A 22,559-nucleotide genomic window follows, 5' to 3' on the forward strand; every position below is an offset into this window, starting at 1 on the left:
CAGGCTTTCCTATCAGTAGATATGTAGTTGCTCCAGTTGAAGTCTACTAAACATGCTCTCTTAGAATCTTCAATCTTCCTACCATGAGCCGTCTGTGAGTCTTGTGATTGACCAACCTGCTGATAAATGGCTTTCCGGTAGTAGTCGTCTTTTCCGAACGGATTCTGAGCACCGCTAGCTTCTCTACCTTTGCACTCCCGTTTGAAATGTCCTTTCTCCCTGCATCGAAAACAAGTAACTTTAGATTTATCAAAACCTAAAGTAGATACATGAGCATCAAGAAAGTCATTTCTCCCGGTAATCGTTTTGAACTTCTCAGCACGTCGAAGAACACTTGCAAGACACCATTTGATATCCATGAGTTCCATTTCTTCGGCGTCTATCTGATCGTAATCCTCTTTTGTAAGCATAGGATTTCCGATCCGACCAGCAACAAGACCCTCATATGATAACAATACAGAACCAAGTAGAGCCATGTGATCTTTAGCAGTGTCCTCTGAAAAGCTTTGTCCTTCTAGAAGATTTAGAGCTATGTTGCACTGAATCACATATCCATTTCCTGTCTTTGTACCCTGAGACTGAAAGCTTGTGTTTGTCTCTTTAGGATTTACACTCGGAAATGATGAAAACCCGCTGCTGCTGTTACCCTGATCAGCTTTTTCTGATGAATCCCCAGCATTGAATGCAGTTTGGATTTTCGGACTTCTATCAGATTCTGGAACTGGAATACTACCTTTATAATACATCTTCACGTCCTGTTGACCACCCGGACTATTCATCCTTGCAATCTTTTGCTGTTCCAGATCCTGACTCTCGATCTTTTTAATGAACTGAGAAATAGTCAATCCATCATAAACACTGTGTTTTTCAGAATCATCAAGTATGTTCCTCATTCTTTCTGTGGTAACGCATCAGCTAACTTGTCTACCCACTCTTCACGATCTTTTTCAACACCCAACATCGACAATGATCGCACTAAGTGACAATATCTCTCAATCAGCTTCTTTGTATCCTCTCCCGGTAAGCTGCTGAACAGATCAAACTCTTTCTTAAGCAACGCCTTCTTGCTTTTAATCATATTCTCGCTACCTTCAAACTTGACTTTAAGAGCATCCCATATCGATTTTGCAGTTTTGTCGTGCTGTAGCAGAATGAATATATCTTCTTTGATCGCTTGCTGCAATAAACTGATCATCATCTTCTCGGCTTTGTACATTACCCGTTCCTGATCTGTGAATTCTGATAACTCTTTGATAACCCGCAATTCTGTTCGAGGCAACACGTATTTCTTCAGAATACATTCCCATAACCTAAGATGATTCACCTGAACCCAGTTCTCGAATCTATCTTTCCACCCATAATATTCTTCGATACTCATCAATTTCGGGGGCTTTTAGGTGGTTCCCGTTTCGTTCTCTAAGTTCATGGCCTGAGCAATCGCAGCTGGAGTAGATGGAGTAGCGAACGCATTGTGAAACTCTGAATCCATGATGATTTTGCACGTTTTTCAAAACAGTGACAAATAAGCGAAACACTTGAAGCGGATGTACAGATAAGTGGATCTCAAGATGACCGAATAAGCGAAACTGTTATATTCACAGAAGCGAAACCACTAAACTGCACTTGAAGCGAAACTGTGATGTATCAATAAGCGAAACTGTTGAAGCGGAAACTCTGATATGTCCCTTGAAGCGGAACCCTAGTGTACTCAGAAGCGAAACCCTTGAAATTTGATCAAATAAGCGGAACTAATATGCAGTTTGAAGCGGAACTACTCAAATGAAACATCAATTTGTCAGTTGAAGCGGAATCTTGAAGCGGAACTTATCAAATGTCCAAATAAGCGGAACCTATTCGAAGATCAATTTGGCCCACTTTTAGTCCATATTTTGGCATGAAAATTTCCAGGGTTTGTCTTTGATTTATTGCGCACAATCTGAGAAATTTTGATCCAATTCTGACCGTAAAAACTTTCTGAAATGATAAAAGAAATTGTAGAAGCAAGAAATGATGATGAAATCCAGCTAATCTCTGTAGAAAACCTCCTCCCAAGCTCTGATACCACTTGTAGGATCGTGACTTGACCCGAACGAGTCGTTCAGAGGCGTTCTCCTATGTTTCAGGTGTGGAATAACAAGAAACGTAGGTAGAAATAGCTTGTTCTTTACTTTAATCAACTGTTTTATTGATTTAACGATGTTTACAGTTCAAACGTCACACCGGCAGCACCTCGGTATGGAATTCAAGATCGTTACAAATAATTCCGCTTATAAGGTATTTATAGCTGTAAAGGTTTCGCTTCAAGTGATGTTCACATAAGTGAAACCTTATGTGAACACTCAAGCGAAACCTTCTAAGACCATTCAAGCGAAACCTTTTCCTAAGCCCATACATTTTCCTATTTTCTCGTATATTGAGCCCTAATCTATACAATGCAATGTTTGACTTGATCCAAGAAGAAATCAACAGATGTAGTGCACCAACAGTAACTTATGCATTTTTGGGGAAAATACTCTTAAATGCGTATTTTGATAAAAGTATTATTTGGGAAATTGTATGGAATAAAATATAATATTTTGGAAAAAATATGTATATTTTGGAGATAGAACAGTTTAGGCAAATGAATTAAAATATATTTTATTAAGTGAGACTTAAAAATATATTTTTCGAATTACAAAAACGCACATGTATTAAAACCCCCATCCTTGGGAAGGAATATAATTACAAAATAATTAAGAAGTGTAAATACGAAATAGTTGTCTAACTATTTCCCAAAAACGTTAAACCTTAAGCCAAGGCACGGCCGTCCGTCTAATAGAAGCTAGTACGTGTAGGTCGTCACGCAGCAGGTTGATTGGGATTTACTATTTCGAGATGCACTTCTGTGAGTTCATGTCCCCCTTTTCTCTTAACTCTTTTTAGTTTTTATACTCCGGGGATGAAATACATGTTACTATGATTACGAATACTTTTTACATGGTATGCTTAGCGTAAGGAGGGTTACTACTTAGATCATGTGAGTGAGTAGGCTGAAACCGGAGGCCATTAATCCTCATTGTAGGACCGAGGGTCATTAGCGGTAGATCTATCTGGGTGTAGCGAGCCCAACTCCAGGCCCAACAGAACGGACCTCGAGTTAATTTGAGCCCGACGCAAAAATCTGCTAGGTTTGAGTCTTCCTACTGCACTTCACACATATCAATGGCCTTGCAAACCATTGATGATCTCTTTATTTCCTTATTTGCTACATACCAGGGATTTTTATACTTACAAAGGTTTTACATACTCACTATACATGAACTCGCTCAACATTTTTGTTGATTTTTCAAACTTACATATATTTCAGGGAATTAGGGATCTGGCGAGGTATGCTATGTCTACACGCTGTGTAGGAGAATGATGTCATCCACGTTTAGGGTTGTGACTTTTGCCTGGACGAGTCACAAGTCTTAAACGGTGTTTATCATATGTTTGTGGTTGTGTCTTATGAACAATGTTTTTAATTTTGTTGGGTTGTAACTCGTTGCATGTGTCGATGTTTAAAAACAATGTTGTGGTATTTTGCTTTTAAAATTGAATCAATGGATGATCATCATGGTTCTATTTTCATATAGCTTGGTTGTAATTAATCTATGGTATTAAGAAGTCACACCAAATAAACCCACACTTTCGCAAAGCCAGGGTGTGACAGCTTGGTATCAGAACTTTGATCATAGCGAACTAGGATTCCTTCTCGAGTCTAGACTATGATCACTAGGGCTCTCATGAAAATATTTTTACATTGCATACATTATGTCCAGATCCCGGATACAAAATATTTTTACAAACAAAAGTTGAGCACTTTTTCTTAAAATTTATGGTTGGTCGGGGAGACCAGGGATTCAGTCGGGGAGACTGAGGGAGTTCAGCCCTAAAGGCTGGGAGGTTCAGTCGGGGAGACTGAGGGAGTCAGCCCTAAAGGCTGGGAGGTTGGTCGGGGAGACCAGGGATTCAGTCAGGGAGACTGAGGGGCCAATCTTTAAGATTGGGGAGGTTTTGGTCGGGGAGACCAGGGAATTAGTCTGAGAGACTAGGAGATTCAGTCTGAGAGGCTGGGAGGGTAGTTTGAGAGACTAGGAAATTCAGTCTGAGAGGCTGGGAGGGTAGTCTGAGAGACTAGGAGATTCAGTCTGAGAGGCTGGGAGGATAGGCTAGTGGGACTAGGAGAACTACTTGATTGCTTATTGGTGACTAACATGTTTATTTGATTATATGATTGATTGCTTGTGCAAATGTGTGTTTGTGTTACAGACATCATGCCTTCCTCATCAGATACTGGACTTTCAGACACTACAGATCCCATGGCTATAGTATCAGATGACAGAGTTTCATCGGAGCATGAGGTTCACACTTCTGATACTACCAGCACAGACGATGACGACTTCCAGCCCTTTGCGCTGCCTGATGTCGTAACCGAGCCTGCTGATAGCCATCTCGCTGGGGATTTACCACTCGCGGTGATCCCTGCTCCTGTGCCCCTTGCTGCTTATCCTGTTGTTGATATGCCCATCGATATTGTTTCCGACGACAACGTCGATTTGTTTGAGGAGGACCCACTTGAGGATGACCTTGAGGGTGAGATCCCTATTGCTGCTGGTGATATCCTACTTCTTGCTGATGCTCCTGCGGAGGAGGCTCCCGTTCATCCACCTGTTCCAGACTCCTTTGAGTCTGCGGCATCTGCATCTTTGCATACGCAGGGAGTGCAGCACCACTCACACGACGCCGACCCAGACATGGCGTCATCAGCTGCACCGGTTCCCGCACTCAGTTTTGAGTTCGATCACGATGTTGATGATGATCCAGATCCTGTTTTTCCACCTGGTTTTGATCCAAACAATGACATTGAGTTCATACACTTAGACCAGCCCTTGGAGGATCCTGTAGCCCCTGTCGATCCCTTGTTTGCTGATCCAGCCGATTTTGACACGGAGTTTGATGATCCAGAGCCTGCTGTGGCCCCTGAGCCAGTCATTGCTTCTGACCCCGCATTAGAGCATGACCCTGTTCATGCCGATGCACCTGCTGTTGCTCCGTTTGTTGATGATATACCTGTTGATGATCATCCTGTTGTCGCTCCACCATTGGTGGATGATCATGCTGTCGATGCTCATGTTGATGCTCCACATGTGTTAGAGGATCCTGTTATCGCACCTCTTCCTGATCCAGTGCCGGTGTTGTTCGACCGTGCACCTTTTGCGACCCATATTGATCCACGATACGCGCACACCCGCAATGGGTGGATAGATGATGACGATGATTATCCACCTTTCGTGGTACCTGTTACACCACCTGTAGCCCCCGTTACAGCCCCTGTTTCAGCTCCCATTGATGTTCCTTTGATTCCCACACACATCACAGATGCGTATCGCCCAGATCTTCCTGTTACATTTCGTCAGGACATACCTCCACCACGTCCTGGGGAGGGTTCATCTCGTCAGCCTTTTGGCCATACACCTTTCATGTCAGGAGGAGATCAGTTTGTACCACAGATTTCTCATCCTACTGTTGTTCCCACTGTTGCACCGTTTACTGTACCATCCTTCGCTCCATCTAGTGAGCCATTCCTCTGGACTACGCCCCCCATTATGCCACCATCTGATCCGTATCACCCATATCACGTGGGGTATTCTACGGAGGATGTTCTCACGTCGTTCATGATACAGCAGGAGGCGCTGACCCATCACGTACAGGAGCTGGAGAGAGCTCAGCGACTCCCGTGCCTTTGCCAGACCCCACCTGCAGTATCATACCTCCGCGTCCACTTTCACCCGATTTTGCCGCTCGTTTTTGGACTCCTGAGCAGCATATAGCATACTTGATGCGCTCTCATCGCGCTATGGAGGAGGATTGGCTTCATATGCGACGTTTACTCTTTTCTCGTTTTCCCCCTCCTCCACCGCCATCAGCTTAGGCCTTTTTGTACGACGCGGGTAGACTTTTGATGAGAGGACCGCGATTGTGCAGATTACACAGCTTTTGGAGACCGCATTTTGGATGATTATGATTTTTGATGTTTTGTATATTGGTTGTTGGTGTCACTGATTTGATAGTTTGGACTAGGGCGATGTGGCCCTAAGTCACTGATGATGTATGATACAGTTGTGAACTTGTAAACCTTACATTGTGGTCTTGATTTATGACAGCGCAATCGCAGTATTCTCATTATACGTGATGTTGGATTGATTGTGTATATTTATAACATGAGATGTTATGTGTTGATGAATAGTATACGTATGATTCTTTTACTTATTATGGCCTGACCTACGTGAACATATCTTTTAGAAGATGCCGCCGAGACGTGGTCCACGCATGCCTACCAACGAGGCAGAACTCCAACAAATCATTGCTGCCGCCATTGCACAGTATGCAGCCTCGCAAGGAGGAACCAGTGGAAGTAATTCGAACAACAACGGCAATAACAATCCACCTCATGGTAATATTAAGTCGTTTGAGGCATACTACGATACAATTGGATATTTTTAGCACGTTCGCTAATACCATTTGTATATTCTAACGTATGTGCACTTACAAGCAGTTCCTTGACTGCAAAACACTTAACAAACAAAATTGCTCTCTCCCTCTTGCCTTGCTTACGGCCGAAACCCCCATCCAACATCCACCCATCATCAAGTTTGGTTCTTGCTATTTTTTTGGGTAAAGGGTTTTACCCCGGTGATTTCATTCCAAACAAAAAATACGTACAAGTGGTGTAGAAAAGCCTATACCAGTTCTCTTACATGACATGCCACATAAGAGTAAAACAAGCAAACAAGCCAAACTAGGAAAAAACAACCCTCAAAACACTAAAACAATCAGGTCTCGCCGAAGAACTCAACGGAGCTCAGCTTCCAATCTTCCAAGATTTTCCTCACATGCGGCTTATCCTTGTAGTTGAATGATAATAACTTCAGCCTCACGTTGTCATTAATGATATTTATTAACACCTCAGGCGGTCTTAACTGGTTGTTGAAAAACCTGTAATTTCTTTCTTGCCAAACAAAATACGCAGTCGCCTTGATAAGAAGTTTACCAATAACCGAATTTAGGGACCTTGATGTCGCTTTCGGTAGTAGCCATCCAACAATGTCAACCCACTTGTTAGGCACCATCTTCATACTAGACTTATCCTTGATAGCATCCAAAACTGAAGAGGAGTAAGAACATTGGAAAAACAAATGTTCATGCGATTCTAGTTCCCGTTGACACAACAAACAACACATCATGTTCATAGAGCCACTGGTGAGATAATTCCATTTTTGAATCCGATCTTGGGTCCACAATTTCCTTCTAAAGATCAGCCAGCAATGAAAAGAATGTCTCGGAATATTACAACCCGACCACACAATCTTTGACCATGTCGTTTCTTGACCTCGAGCACGAATAGCTTCCCATACCTGTTTAGACGAGAACGACATGAGTTTACCTCCATCAGATCTCCAAAGCGTGACATCTTGCTTGTTTGGAACGATATAGATCGGATTCAGCTGGAATAAAACCGGAAAAAGGTCCCGCCAGGCCTCCGGCCACGACCACATGCCATTATGCACAACCTCGGCTACTTTAGAAAAGATCGAAAAACCATGTTGATACATGTTTCTGGTAGAGATATAACGGCTGAGCGGGCATTGGTTGCACCAAGTATCATGCCATAAAGACGTAGATTCACCATTACCAATTTGTTTCCAAAAAAATTTGCGGACCAAACTCCTGAACGACAAAAGCTTCCGCCAACCCCAAGTTGAGCTTTGCGGCACCTTGATGTCCCAAAAACTCCTACCTCGAAGCCGGTGAGCCTGAATCCATTCCACCCACAACGATTTCCGACCCGAGACAATACTATAGATATGAAAGGTCATTAACGACTTGTTAACATCCGAAACCTTTCTAATACCCAACCCCCCTTCAGACTTAGGGAGACAAACATCCTTCCACGCCACCTTCGCTCTTTTCGAACCCAAAGATCCGTGACTCCACAGGAAATCTTTCATAATCCTCTCTATGCTTTTGATGATACTAGCTGGGAGACAGAAAACAGCAGCCCAATAAGAATACATAGCCGCTAAAACTGAGTTAACCAACTGGAGCCTCCCTGCAAAAGATAAGAACTTTGTCTTCCAATCTAAAAGCCTCTTAGCAATCCTCTCAACCAACACCTTGCAATCACTTTTAAGCAATCTAGAAGCACAAAGGTGAAAGGTGACACACAAGGAGACCCGGTGCTTTCGGAACCTCAAGAACCTCTCTACATTGCTTTTATCCACCTTGTTTACGCTTTGATTCTTCCCTAGCCACGAGCTAGTAGTAAGTGCTTCTAAACACTCTCTTGTTCTTGTTTAAAGTGGTTAATAAGAGATTTAACGGTTAAAACTCAAGAACATACAAGATCAAAACTAAAAGACTTGAAAGACTAATGAACTAGATGGATAAAGAGAAACTAATGGTTTAAATCTTGTAAATCTTGACTAGTAGTGATTATTTTATGTTGTTTGATGCTAGTAGTGGAACGGATCGTCATCTAACCATGCTAGATCATGTTCATGGAACATGAACTAGCAATATGTTAAGTGTGAAGGATGCAAGATGATGAACCTTTCCACACATAAACATGAACTTGTGTAAAAGAGATTTTTCTTGTAAAATAGAGTTCTAAACTTGTAGATCTAAAGATCTACAAGTGGTTTTTCGGAAGAACCAAGTAAAATATGCAAGTCTTGTTTAAAACCCGGACTTTTCATAAACTAAAAGCATTTTTAGTGAAAAAGCAAGTGTGTGAACACTTGTGTGACAAAAGATTTAACAAAGAAATATTTTCGTAAATATTGACTAGAAGTTGTGAGATTACGTATTCTTTAAAAGTAAAGTTTTCAAGAAACTGATGTTATTTTTAAAGAAAACAAGATCTACTAAATATGTTAGGAAGTTACTACATATTTTTACACAAGTTACAAGTTCATGAGTTTGCGATTTATACTTATTTTTGACAAGTTTGATGTTTGAATATTGAATATTGATGGTTGGAAAATTGTTTGATTGAATTTTTAAAAGAAAATGATACGCCTGTAAGCGTGGCCACCTCCAGTTACAGAGGAAACTCTGGCGAAATTTTTCCAGAAATATAACACTTGGAAAATATTTTTGTGACAAGTGTTATGAATATATTTTTGACTTCTTTTTCCAAACAAACTTCGCCATGATTTTTATTACAAAATTACCAAGTGTCGGAGGTGGGTTTTCGTAAATAAAGCTTGTTAAATATATATTTAGAATATATATTCCATAGTAAGACGCTTTTGTGATTTTATGATTATTTTGTGAACTATATGTATATTATTTTTAGAGTAAAAATAATATAACTTGAATACACTGAGAAGTAACGACTCCAAAATAATAACAACGCCTTCACAAATAAATATTTTAGTTACACCGTTATTATTATTACCACACGAACTTTAAAATGTAACTTATGCATTTTTGGGGAAAATACTCTTAAATGCGTGTTGGTGCACTACATCTGTCGACTTCGTCTTGGATCGAGTCTTAGATTGCATTGTATAGATTAGGGCACGATTTACGAGAAAATAGGAAGTGTATTGTGTTTAGTGGGCTAATTTCGCTCATAGGGTCATAAATAGGTGATTTTGCTTATTTGGACATGTTCTGATTTCCCTTATGTGACTCAGTGTCTCTTGGAGCGAAATCAGGGGCCTATATTGTGACAACTCGTGTTTTGAACCTACTTTTGTGTAACGTTACGTGATTATGTGAACTCTATTTGAATAACATGTTATACGTGCCTTGTGTGAAATTGTGAATGTTTGCTTATATGTTGCATAAGCCGATCGTACATGACCCACTCGACTACACAAGCCCATTCGGTTTACACACATCCGACTCGAGACCAAGAGGGCAACCCGGTAAAGGGTTCGGCCCACTTCCCTTGATTCGCAAAACACATACCCATTAGGAGTTTAGATTTTCATTTACTTGCCAAACATCCTCACACACACAAACCCTAGAACTCCTTCTGTCTCTCTCGTTTTCTCTTGAAGCCGGCGATAGCATCACTGTTAACTCGAGACCTTACGAGTGTTAATCTCCTAATCCGGTTAGTGAATGTTTACGAATTCATGTTTGATGATGTTGTGATGTGTGTGTATTATGATCTTGCATGATGATCTAGGGTTCTTGTTACATGATTGACTTTTGTTCATGATAATCGTCTCATGTAAATATTGATTATGAATTATATAGGATGCATGATTTAGAACCGAGTGAATATGTATATGAAATCGGCTGCATGTATGATTGGTAATATGCTAATCGGTTCGAATGTGTGCTTGTTAATCGGCTGTGATATTATGACTTGTGATTGTGATTTAGGTTGCAGGATAGTTAATGATTCGGTTTATGTTTGTATGATGATCCGATTGTTTGTTCTTGATGATGATGATATGAATGTTCATAATTATCGAATAATAGCTGATTTGATCTGATTATGAAACTGCTAAATTTGTTGACTGATTTTACGAAACTAAATGAGCTGCTAATAAGGAAACTGTTACAATCTGCTAGTCTCGACATGGATTGCGAGTCGAGAACACCTAGTCTCGACTCGGGACCTCCTTACCGACACAAAACAGCACAACTCGAGACCAGCATTGCGAGTCCTGTTGCGACTCGAGACCTGACTCGAGACCACCTAGTCTCGAGTAATATATGCACAAGTCGAGACCTTCCTGATTCGACTCGAGAACACCAAGACCTATACTCGAGACCACCTAGTCCCGACTCGAGATCTCTAGTCTCGACTCGAGACCATGAACACCTGCACACTGTTTTGGGCTTTGCACACTGTTACGAGCCCAGTCTTTTGGGCCGCATACTTGGACATTGTTTACGTGACTATACTGTTGATGAACTGCCTTAATTATACGTGCATACTATGATCGTTACTTGTGTACAATACACGTAGAATATATGTGCACTACTTGAATACGAACCAAACTTGTATGGTAACCATGGTAGGACGTGGTTGACCACTATATAGCTTAATTGAACTTTTCTGTGTATCTGCCGAGCAAACCAAGGTGAGTTCACACAACCAAGGCAGGGATTCCCGGGTTGGGAATTGGGTTGGAAGATTTGAAATGGATAATTACTCGTACTTACGCTATTGCTAGACTATATACCATCGTCCTCAGGTTAGTCAGGACACTTACGTAAAACCTACGTAAATTAGTATCTACCATTGTCTCCCGGGTCGGGAGGACACTTACGTAAAACCTACGTAAACTCATACCTAGTACTGTCTTCCGGGTCGGAAGGACACTTACGTAAAACCTAAGTAAACCCCACGCGTACCACTGTCCTCGGGGAAGGGCACTCATGTAAAACCTACGTGACCTTGTACGTATTCCTGTTCTCGGGCTAAGAAGAACACATGGTTGCAAATAGTCTAGTAAGTACAAATATGGGAAGCCCCCACTAGTAATAAGTATAATCACGGGAAACCCCCACTAGAAGTACATACATACGTGGGAAGCCCCCACTAAATGAACATATGAATTACTGCTACGAACTTACTTTCTGTGAACTCGCTCAACTAGTTGTTGACTCTCTGCTGCATGCCTTGCAGGACCTTAGGTACTTATGGAGCTTGCACAGGGAGGAGCAGGTCGTTGTGGGACATGGATCGTGGATGCCATGTTAATCGTTTAAATAATTGAACTTATGATTTACATTGGATTTACATACTTATGCTTCCGCTACTCAAATTATGTTTTGTTAAACACCAATTATATTGTGATTGTTTGTTTTGATTACTTTTAATATTTAAATGCTATGTTCAATATGATTGGTGGCCTGATCCTGGTCATGTCACGCCTCTAAGCGGTGGTACTCCGCGTGTGGATTTTGGGGGTGTGACAGATTGGTATCAGAGCCATTGGTTATAGAGAACTTGGTTTTAATATGGGAAAATGTTTTTTCTATTAAAACCAGACTATAACCAGAACAATGCTCTCAACGATCCACAACGACGCTTCGCTCCACGTGCAAGACTCAACATCCTAGGTAATATGGTTTGTGCTTATATTGCCTACTTGCTAGATTACATAGAACTTTGCTCGTAGTATGCTTAGATACACATGACACTATTGCATGAGAATACCTATGTGCTTACACTCTTCTGTCATCGCACTACTCGCGAACCATTCTCACTATGTTACTTTTACTATGAAGATCATGTCTGGACGTGTTAACATGACTCAAGCCCAGTTGACGGCTCTTATTAACGAACAAGTTGCTGCGGCACTTGCAGCCGCACAAGCAGGAGGTATATCCTGTAGTTATAACTCACCCCAGGATCTTTAGATCCTACACTCCTAAACCAACTCTTGTGTTTAACCTTGTCCTATTCGTACACAATAGGTCAACACGCACCACAACCTGTTTGCACATTCAAGAACTTCATGGACTGTCGTCCAAGTACATTCAGTGGCACGGAAGGAGCAGTGGGACTACTCCATTGGTTCGAAAAGCTCGAGTCAGTATTCGAGATGTGTGAATGCCCTGAGGCTCGCAGGGTCAAGTACGCCACCGGTACTTTGGAAGGGATTGCGCTAACTTGGTGGAACGCGCAAGTTCAGATTTTAGGGCTGGCAGCTGCTAACGCCACCCCTTGGAACGATTTTAAGGAACTGATCAAGCGAGAATACTGCACGCGTGATGACATTCACAAGTTGGAAGTGGAGCTTTATCATTTGAAAATGACGGGGTCAGAAATCGAAGCTTACACGAAACCGTCGAACGAACTGACTATCTTGTGTCCAACTATGGTGGATCCTCCAATTAAGCGCATTGAGTTGTATCTCAAAGGTCTAGCGCCAGAAATCCAGAGCCACGTGACATCGACTAATCTCGACAACATCCAGGATATTCAGCGACTCGCTCATCGTCTTACTGATCAGGCAGTGGATCAGGACAAGCTACCGAAACGTATCAGCGCTACTACTGCTACCACTCCAGCTGCTACTCCTGCTACCCCCAGTGACAACAAAAATACTTTAGCATACCGAGCAAACCAAGGTGAGTTCAGACTCTTACCAAGGCATGGGATTCCCGGGGTAGGGAAAGGGATTGGATGGTTATCGGTATTTACGTTGTTGTTGGGAACTATGAAATACTGACCTCGGTTGGGAAAGGTCACTTATAGATACTGCTAGACTAGTGATATATGGGGAAGCCCCACTAATCTTCGCACACATGCCAGTAATGGCCGCGATACTGATACTGTTCTTCGCACACATGCCTGGAATGGTCGCGATACTTATACTAATCTTCGCACACATGCCTGGTGTCACACCCCCAAAAATCCACACGCGGAGTACCACCGCTTGTAGGCGTGACATGACCAGGATCAAGCCACCAATTATATCAAACATAGCATTTAATAATAATCATAGACATAATTGGTGTTCAAAACCAAACACTGTTTAAGTAGCGGAAGCATTAAATGTAAAACCCAAAACATAAGTATCAATGTGTGAATGTAAAAGTGTTTAATAAGCATTCACGTGTTCTTGTCCACAACGACCCGCTTCTCCTCTGGTGCAAGCTCCAAGTATACCTAAGGTCCTGCAAGGCATGCAGCAAATAATCAACAACTAGTTGAGCGAGTTCACAGAAAGTAAGTTCATAACATAGTGCGTAAGTTTAACTAGTGGGGGCTTCCCATACTAGTGTGTACTAAAGGTGGGGGGCTTCCCAAACCTTGTGTTTATATTATCGGTGGGGGGCTTCCCACGTTTATCCTTACTAATGAGGGATTCTCATTAGTGGTACTTACTAGACTAACTTCCGACCATGTGTTCTTCTTTACCGAGAACAGGAATACGTACTGGGTCACGTAGGCTTTACGTGACGTGCCCTTCCCCGAGGACAGTGGTACGCGTGGGGGGCTACGTAGGCTTTACGCAGCGTGTCCTTCCGACCCGGAAGACAGTAGAAGGTATTGGGTTACGTAGGCTTTACGTAACGTGTCCTCCCGACCCGGGAGACAAATGGCAAATACTGGGTTACGTAGGCTTTACGTAACGTGTCCTGACTATCCTGAGGACGATGGTCTATAGTCTAGTGAATGCGTAAGTATGAGTAACTCTTTCAATATCAACATATCCAACCCAATTCCCAACCCGGGAATCCCATGCCTTGGCTGTGTGAACTCACCTTGGTTTGCTCGGCAGATACACAAATAAAAGGCTCTTGAACTAAGGGTGGTCAACCACGTCCTAACAGGGTTACCACACAAGTCAGGTTCGGTTCAAATAGTGCACGTATACATCATGGCAAACACGTATGCACGTAAACAGTCAACACATTAAATACACCACTTGTGCGATTCGGATGGTTGGGCCAAAGAGCTTGTGCGAGCCCAACCATCTTGTGCGATTACATGACTAAGCCCAATCTATACCCGGCCCATCATACATATAAGCAGTTTGAACATTCACGGCCCAATAATTATCATACAATTTGTGCGATCCCGTTCATGTTGTGCGACCCGATTAAGTTAGTCCAACAATAATACCCAGCCCAATTATAACTTACGGCCCAAAATAACACACAATGACGTTGTGCGATCCAGCTGATCTTGTACGATTCAGCTGGGTTGTGCGATAAAAGGTAGTCCAGCCCAAACAGCTTGTGCGATTCTCATTGGGCTTGTGCGACCGACCAGCCCAAACCAACATGTCCACCGACCCAACAGTTAAACGGATCCTCTAACTTGTGCGACTCAGGGTATCTTGTGCGTTTAATACCCCTTGTGCGACCGAGTGGCATGTGTGATCGGGCCAGCTTGTACGTGTGGGCTCGTTGTGCGATTGGACTTCTTGTACACCAAGAAGTCTTGTGCGATTCATTAACCAATTCCCATGATTTAAGCAAATCAGTTACATTCATTCAAAGTTTCCATACTTATCATATCCATTAACAAAATTCCAACTAATTAGTTAACACCAAATCGATCAATAAGGCAATTACATCATGAATTAGTATGAACTCCAAGATCATAACATAAACTATTATCTAGTGATTCGTATGAACATGCAGCCGAGAAATATCAATTAACCCGATTCACTTAGCACATTTACCAGCTACAAACTGATTAAATCACATATACATATAGCCGATTACAATCATACAATCACATATATCCGATTCATGAGCAAGCCAATTACATGAACATTATCTATCATCGATCCAATCTAACATTATCATACACAACATGTTAACAAGACTCCTTCGGTATCAAGCAATCATCAACATACAAACAATAACACACAACCAATACATAATCACTAACCGGATTTAAAGAAGGAGAAGAGAGTGATCCGAGTAGGGGATGCTCTTGCCGTCGGGTTCCAAGCAACCGGGAGAGAGAGAGAGTCTAGGGTTGTGTGTGTGTTCTTGTGTTGGTAACCAAATGAGAAACAAAACCCCTTACAGCTTGTTTGTTCACGTGAAAGGGAAGTGGGCCGAACCCTCAATGGGCTGCCCTAATGGTCCGCGTACAAGAATGAGGCCCAAACGGCCTTGTGCGAGTGATGTGTATGTTGTGCGGTTTGGTTACCAAGTGTTGTGTGATTCGAGTTATTAACATACGTACATACACAAAGCACACAATAATAAAACATTTATTAAATCCAAACATATAACTTAGTTCACATATGCACATAGCGTTACACAAGGCGAGTCTAAAGTTCGAGTTGTCACACCTGGAGGGCCGCGATACAAATAAAACTAGTCTACAATACATGGGAAACCCCCACTAATCTTCGCACACATGCCTGGAGGCCCGCGATGTAATTAATAACGATACATGGGTTACTAAACAAACAAACGAGTTATGAAACGAACATTATTACTACACAACCCACTGTGAACTCGCTCAACTAGTTGTTGACTCTCTGTTACATGCCTTGCAGGTCGTTAGGTACACTTGGAGCTTGCACTGGGAGGCGCGGTCGTTGTGGACAAGGATCGTGAATACTTGATTAAACACGATGACATTTCATACTTTATTTATGTTGGGCTTTTACTTATATGCTTCCGCTAAACGTTGAATTTACACTTATGTTTTGAACACCTTTCATATGGATTGGTTTGGTTAAATGACATTTACCTTTACTATTTACGTTGTTCTATATGATTGGTGGCTTGATCCTGGTCAGTCACGCCTCCAAGCGGTGATACTCCGCGGGTGGATTTTGGGGGTGTGACAGATTGGTATCAGAGCCATTGGTTATAGAGAACTTGGTTTTAATATGGGGAAAACGTTTTTATTAAAACCAGACTATAACCAATACAGTGCTCAACGATCCACAACGACGCCTCGCTCCACGTGCAAGACTCAACATCTTTGTAACATTTGTGCTCGAAATCATTATGAACAGTTCAATTATCAATAAAACAATGTTATTTGATCCCAATATTTGTTTGGTTGTGTTTTACATTTTTCATGTTTTGACTTTTGTTCAATTTCAAACTCTACATCGCTTTCTGGAGAATCATACGCAAACTAGTGCGTAAACATACTCAGTTTAATGCGACAAATACTCCGAAACATCAACATATACTCAACATACCTTAAATAACCTTTACATAACTTAGGAATAAGTTTTAAAGGCTTTGGTATGGCAAAAACAAGTTAATTCGCTTACAGGGACTAAACTTGACAAACTACGAAAGTATGCCAATTTGAGCTGTAACAAACATTCCGGAACATGTCCATAAGTTAAACATACCATAAATATCCTTTACATAGCTTAGAAATAGGCTTTGAGGGGTTTGGTATGCTAAAACAAACTTTTGGATCATTCAGGGGCTAAAAGTGTCAAAAAGTGCACAAGTTTGCACTTTCGCGCATAACTTACGTTCTGAATACATCCGGACATCCAAAAATTTATGTAAGCATCCTTATATTATGCCTTAGTGTTTGGCATGAGAAAAATCCATTCGTCGCGCAATTTGAATCATTTTTCGCGCTTATGCGCATTCCGTCGTAATTAAGCGAACATCGCAACCGTACGGCCAAACGAACCGACATCCGGGATATTTCCAAGCATATTTCATGTTCCCTATGTCCTAACATCATTGTGGAGCTTGAAATTAGGTTTGACGGGTGTTAGAAGTGCCGTTACGCAACGAAACATGTGCAGGGACCATTTCTGCAAATTCTGCAGAAATAAGGGCTAGGCGTGACGCGACGGGTCTAGGCGTCACGCGAGGCCCCTTCTGGACTAGATTCAATGTTTAAACAGCTTGTAACAGCCCTTCAACTCTCCAAAGGCCAATGCCACTTGTCAAAACCCTATGGTGGGGGCAAAATAAGCCACCACAACTTTGCGACAAGTGTACGGATTAGATCGTGGCACGATATTCAAGAAACGATCCTAACGGTCTTGCTTTTCCTATAAATACCCCCCCCCCATTTTGGTTAAAACCCACAAAAATCTGATCTAAAGCTCTAAGTTGAGGCCTTTGCTCTCATACCTGAGCTCCTGGATCGAGATTAGCTTTCGGGGACCCTTCGTAAGTGTTCTTTCGTTCTTTCGGGGACCCTTCGTAAGTACATGTGCCTACTTGTTACTTTCATGCTTTCCATGTTTTCACATCATATACCTGCTATGTTCGTTAGTACATTATAGTACATGATTTCATTACAGTTCATGCTATGTATGCCCATTGTGTGCGTACTTAGTACATTGTTTTACATTACACTTCATGCTATGTATGCCCATTGCGTGCGTACTTAGTACATTATTTTACATTACATTTATGCTATGTATGTTGACTGAGCATGCTAGTACATTGATTCACATGACTTTTATGCTATGTATGCCCATTGTGTGCGTACTTAGTACAATTATTCATCTCATGCCTACATTTTGGTATGACATTTGGTTTGTTTAATATGGAACAATACATTCATTAACATTGATCACGCCATTCGTTAGTAGGTAGTGGTACCATAGGAATTGACAACTCCCGTTCCGGACATCCTAGGTTGGTTTGGATGAAAGGAATGACCGAATTCGATATACATAACTTAGATAAACCATTAATTTGTTTAAGGGTTTATCGCCACAGTCTCAAGGCTTGGATGTATGCATATTTCACAATACCGCATAAATGTTTGTATCAGTCTAGCATGCATTTGTTCCACAAAACATAACGTTGATTTAAACCATGTTTTACTTCAAAACCTTGTTTTTGTGCATTTTACATATGGTTAGGTTGATACATTTCGCTTACCATACATGATATATTTTGGGTACACATTACATGATCTACATTAAACATAAACATTTTGACATTGATATACATATTTGGTGGTTTACATTGAACATGGACTCTTCGATATGGTTTACACAATAACACTTGACAATTGATTTATACATGAACATCTTACATGGTGGTTGGTTTGGGTAAACGGTTTGAGTAACGTGGCGTATGTAATATGATGCAAACATGGTGGATACGCCGCTGGTACTTCCTATATATAAATGTTTGTATAATATTACATATCGTAGCGTTATCTAAATCATTTCTGTTTAGACATCTTTCGTTTTACACAAATAACATCTTCTTCACAAGACATTATTTTTTTACAAACAACTTATCTTATACAAATTCATTTTACTAGGTTATACATTTAACCTTACACTTTATTTATACGTATCATTTGAACTTATCGTTTTTCATGCGATTTACAAAACAAAACAAATTACAAGGTTCATGACTGACTGTTATTAGACGTTTCTTTAAACTCAAGTCATGAATCCCATTTTTCACAAAACCTATGTATCTCACAGGCATTTTTATGCTGACGTACCTACTTTCACATGTGTTTTCAGGAGCTATTCCATAGGATGATAATCATGACACTAGGGCGGACCTGTGCCTTAGAGACTAAAAATGAAGATAGACTAGTTTAATTATGTCACGAACTCTTTGTTTTCCTGTTTAAGACAATGTATTACGCTTGTTAAATAAATAAAATGTAACTTTGGTTTCCATGGTTACGAAACAATTAATTCTGTCCCAACACTCCCCGGCGTTTCCGCCGCGGTTGCATGTTATACGCGGCTGGGTGTGACAAAAGAGTTGGTATCAGAGCCAATGGTTATAGGGAATTAGGTTATTAGTAATGCTTTGACCTAGACTATAACTTTCTAGGACCCTAACACAAGTTATCTTGCGATTAGATTCTAAAACATGCACATCACCTATCCTTAGGTGATAACCACAACGGGAACTTCGATTCCGAATCCGCTTTGAAAATTAATCGTCTGTTCGAGGATGATTGATTACTAGGTTTTGAACCCTCTGTTATATGGTTTTGAACCCTTTTGAATTTTCAAAAATCTCGTCGAAGTTTTGGGTTTTAATAGTGTGAACACGTGCAAACTGGAAGAGTGAATGCCTGTACCCTGGGTTTTCTGTGTAAGGCTAGAGTGTTCGTACAAATCCACATAATCGGACCAGTCACTCTTACCTGGGAACTCTTGGGGTGAGTGTTCACTTATAGGCGAACATGTCTTCACGATACATTATTTTTGACCCGCTTACTTTGACTAGACATTTCGTGTCGCTTGTTTGCTTTGCGATGCGTAACCACCATCTTTGCTTTTGTTGATTCTGTTTCATCTCATTCTCTTCATCCAATCATCTCACTCGTTTCCTTTCATGTTTTCCTCTTTTAGAATGCCTCCTCGACGTGAACACCAGATAGCAACTGCCGAGCTGGCAGAAATTATTGCACAGCAGATGGCTGCTCAATTCCCAAATCTCTTTCCTCAATGGAACCAAGCCAACAACAACAATAATGGTACATGCAATTTCAAAAATTTTAACTCGGCTAAACCACTCAAGTTTAGTGGTTCTGAGGGAGCAACTGGGCTTCTTCAATGGTTCGAGAGCATTGAGAATACTTTTCGCCACGTTCAGTGTCCGGATAATCGCAAGGTCGAGTTTTCTTCGAGCGTGTTTCAAAAGAGGGCTCTCACATGGTGGAATGGGGTAATGAGACACCGTGGTGCAGAAGTTGCTCTAGCACAGACATGGGCTAAGCTAAGAGCTCTTATGATGAGGGAGTTTTGTCCTCGTCATGAACAACGAGCGTTAGGGAAGGAGTTTGATGATTTGAAACAAGATAGTGGCGAGCACAGGGCATATACTGATAGGTTCGAGGAGTTGAGTCTACTTTGCCCGACTATGGTCGCCCTACTCGACAAGGCTATCGAAAGGTACATCGATGGCCTGCCTGACTCGGTACAAGACATTATTACTGGTAGCAACCCTACCACACTCCGTCAGGCAATCGAGTTATCAGCGACACTGACTGAGTCGCAGATTCGAAAGAATAAATTACACAGGAAGGGTGACAAGGGCAAGAAACAGTCGCCTAACAAGGATGATAGCAAGAAAGGTCAAAACAAGAATGGAAAGGATTCTGGTTCATCAAAAAGGGCAAAGAAGCGTAAGGCTTCCCAAAATTATGCTGTCACTGCCCAAGCTAACCAGGCAGCTCCCAACCAACCCGCACAGCCTCCAGCAAAGAAGCCCTATTCAGGAAGGGCACCTTTGTGCAATCGATGCAACAGTCACCATCAGCCGCAACATCAGTGTCATTTCTGTACTAACTGTGGGAAGTCAGGTCATCTTGCCGATGTTTGTCGGTTTGCTCAAAATCGCGCAGTTCAGAACCCTGCTCAACAAGTTGCTCAGCCTCCTGCTCAGCAACAGGGTCAAGCTGCACGACCACAATACCCACCAGGTGCTTGTTATAACTGTGGGGATCTGACCCATTATAGAAACCGGTGCCCAAGACTAGCCAACCAGAACCAGAATGCAAACCAGAATCAGGCTCAGGCTCGAGGGCGAGTCTTCAACATGAATGCTCAAGAGGCACAAGCAGACAATGAAGTGGTGAACGGTACGTTCTTTATTAATAATCAGCCTGCATCTGTTCTTTTTTATTCGGGTGCCGACAAGAGTTTTGTGTCATTGTCTTTTGAGCCAATGCTTCGCGTGTCTACAACGAAACTAGGTAAACCTTTGACAGTAGAGGTTGCCAGTGGTGAACCCATTGTTCTTAATTCTGTTCTACGCAACTGCCAGTTGAACCTTAACGACCATATTTTTCCTATTGACCTCACGCCAATGCAACTTGGAAGCTTCGACGTTATAGTGGGTATGGATTGGTTATCTAAGCATCGCGCAGAGATAGTTTGTTCTGAGAAGATTGTTCGTGTGCCGCTGTCGACAGGCGAGATCCTACAGGTTCGTGGTGAGAAGCCTGCCGGTGGTCTCAGACTCATGTCTTGTTTTAAAGCTTGGAAGTATCTGCGAAAGAACTATGTGGCATTTTTGGCACATGTGGTAGCAGATAAGGGCAAAGGTAAGTCTATTCAAGATATTCTTGTCGTTCGGGATTATTCAGAGGTTTTCCCGGAAGAGTTACCTGGTCTACCCCCAGCACGCCAAGTCGAGTTCCGTATTGATCTCGTACCTGGTGCAAATCCCATTGCCAGAGCTCCATATCGTCTTGCACCGTCCAAGATGCAAGAGTTGTCTAAGCAACTTCAGTAACTTTCTGACAAAGGTTTCATCCGTCCTAGCTTTTCACTTTGGGGTGCTCCCGTTCTCTTTGTAAAGAAGAAGAATGGATCTTTCAGGATGTGTATCGATTATCGTGAGCTTAACAAGCTCACCATCAAGAATCGATATCCCCTACCTCGCATTGATGATCTCTTTGATCAATTGCAAGGCGCTTCTTACTTTTCAAAGGTTGATCTGCGATCTGGATATCATTAACTCCGTGTGCATGAAGAAGATATTCCCAAGACAGCGTTCCGCACTCGTTACGGACATTATGAGTTCACAGTCATGCCTTTCGGTTTGACTAATGCTCCTGTTGTTTTCATGGACTTGATGAATAGGGTCTGCAAACCTTATTTGGATAAGTTCATCATCGTTGTGACAACTCGAACTTTAGACTCGCTTTGATGTAACGTTTATGGCACGACTATGTGAACTTGATTGTTTAAGCGAATATTATTGAATGAAATGTGACTTGTGTGTTTTAATGAATGTTTTACTATTACGTGCATGTATATCTATTTGTTGCGTGTGTTGTGTAAACACATGTGTATGTATACAATCCAGCCCAATCGCACAAATACACACTCACACAAGATCACACAAGCTAGCTATTTGGGCCGCACATCATGTGCTCGGATAAAGGGCAGCCCAAGTGAATGGCCGGCCCATTGCTTTTTACGTACAAGCACACATGAGGGGGTATTGTATCTTACTTGTTACAATTTTGGATAACACACACAAGTTCTAAAAACCCTAGCTCCTCTATCTTGTCTCTCTCCCTCTCGGCTGCTTAGAACCCGACGGCAAGCACTCCTCTCTCGAAGATCACTCCTAGAATTGAATCACTCGCT

At 41.8% G+C, this 22,559-nt stretch overlaps 1 protein-coding gene across 1 annotated transcript; it reads right to left on the reverse strand.

Moving 5' to 3' along the window:
- Window positions 1-6,854: 6,854 nt before the first annotated feature.
- On the reverse strand, window positions 6,855-8,096 carry LOC110924721. The gene has a single exon (XM_022168715.1). It carries the CDS (start codon window positions 8,094-8,096, stop codon window positions 6,855-6,857), a length of 1,242 nt encoding a protein of 413 aa, XP_022024407.1.
- Between the last annotated feature and the right edge of the window lie 14,463 nt (window positions 8,097-22,559).

The sequence above is a fragment of the Helianthus annuus genome, chromosome 17 (genome assembly GCF_002127325.2).
Source record: "Helianthus annuus cultivar XRQ/B chromosome 17, HanXRQr2.0-SUNRISE, whole genome shotgun sequence".
Classification (NCBI taxonomy): domain Eukaryota; kingdom Viridiplantae; phylum Streptophyta; class Magnoliopsida; order Asterales; family Asteraceae; genus Helianthus; species Helianthus annuus.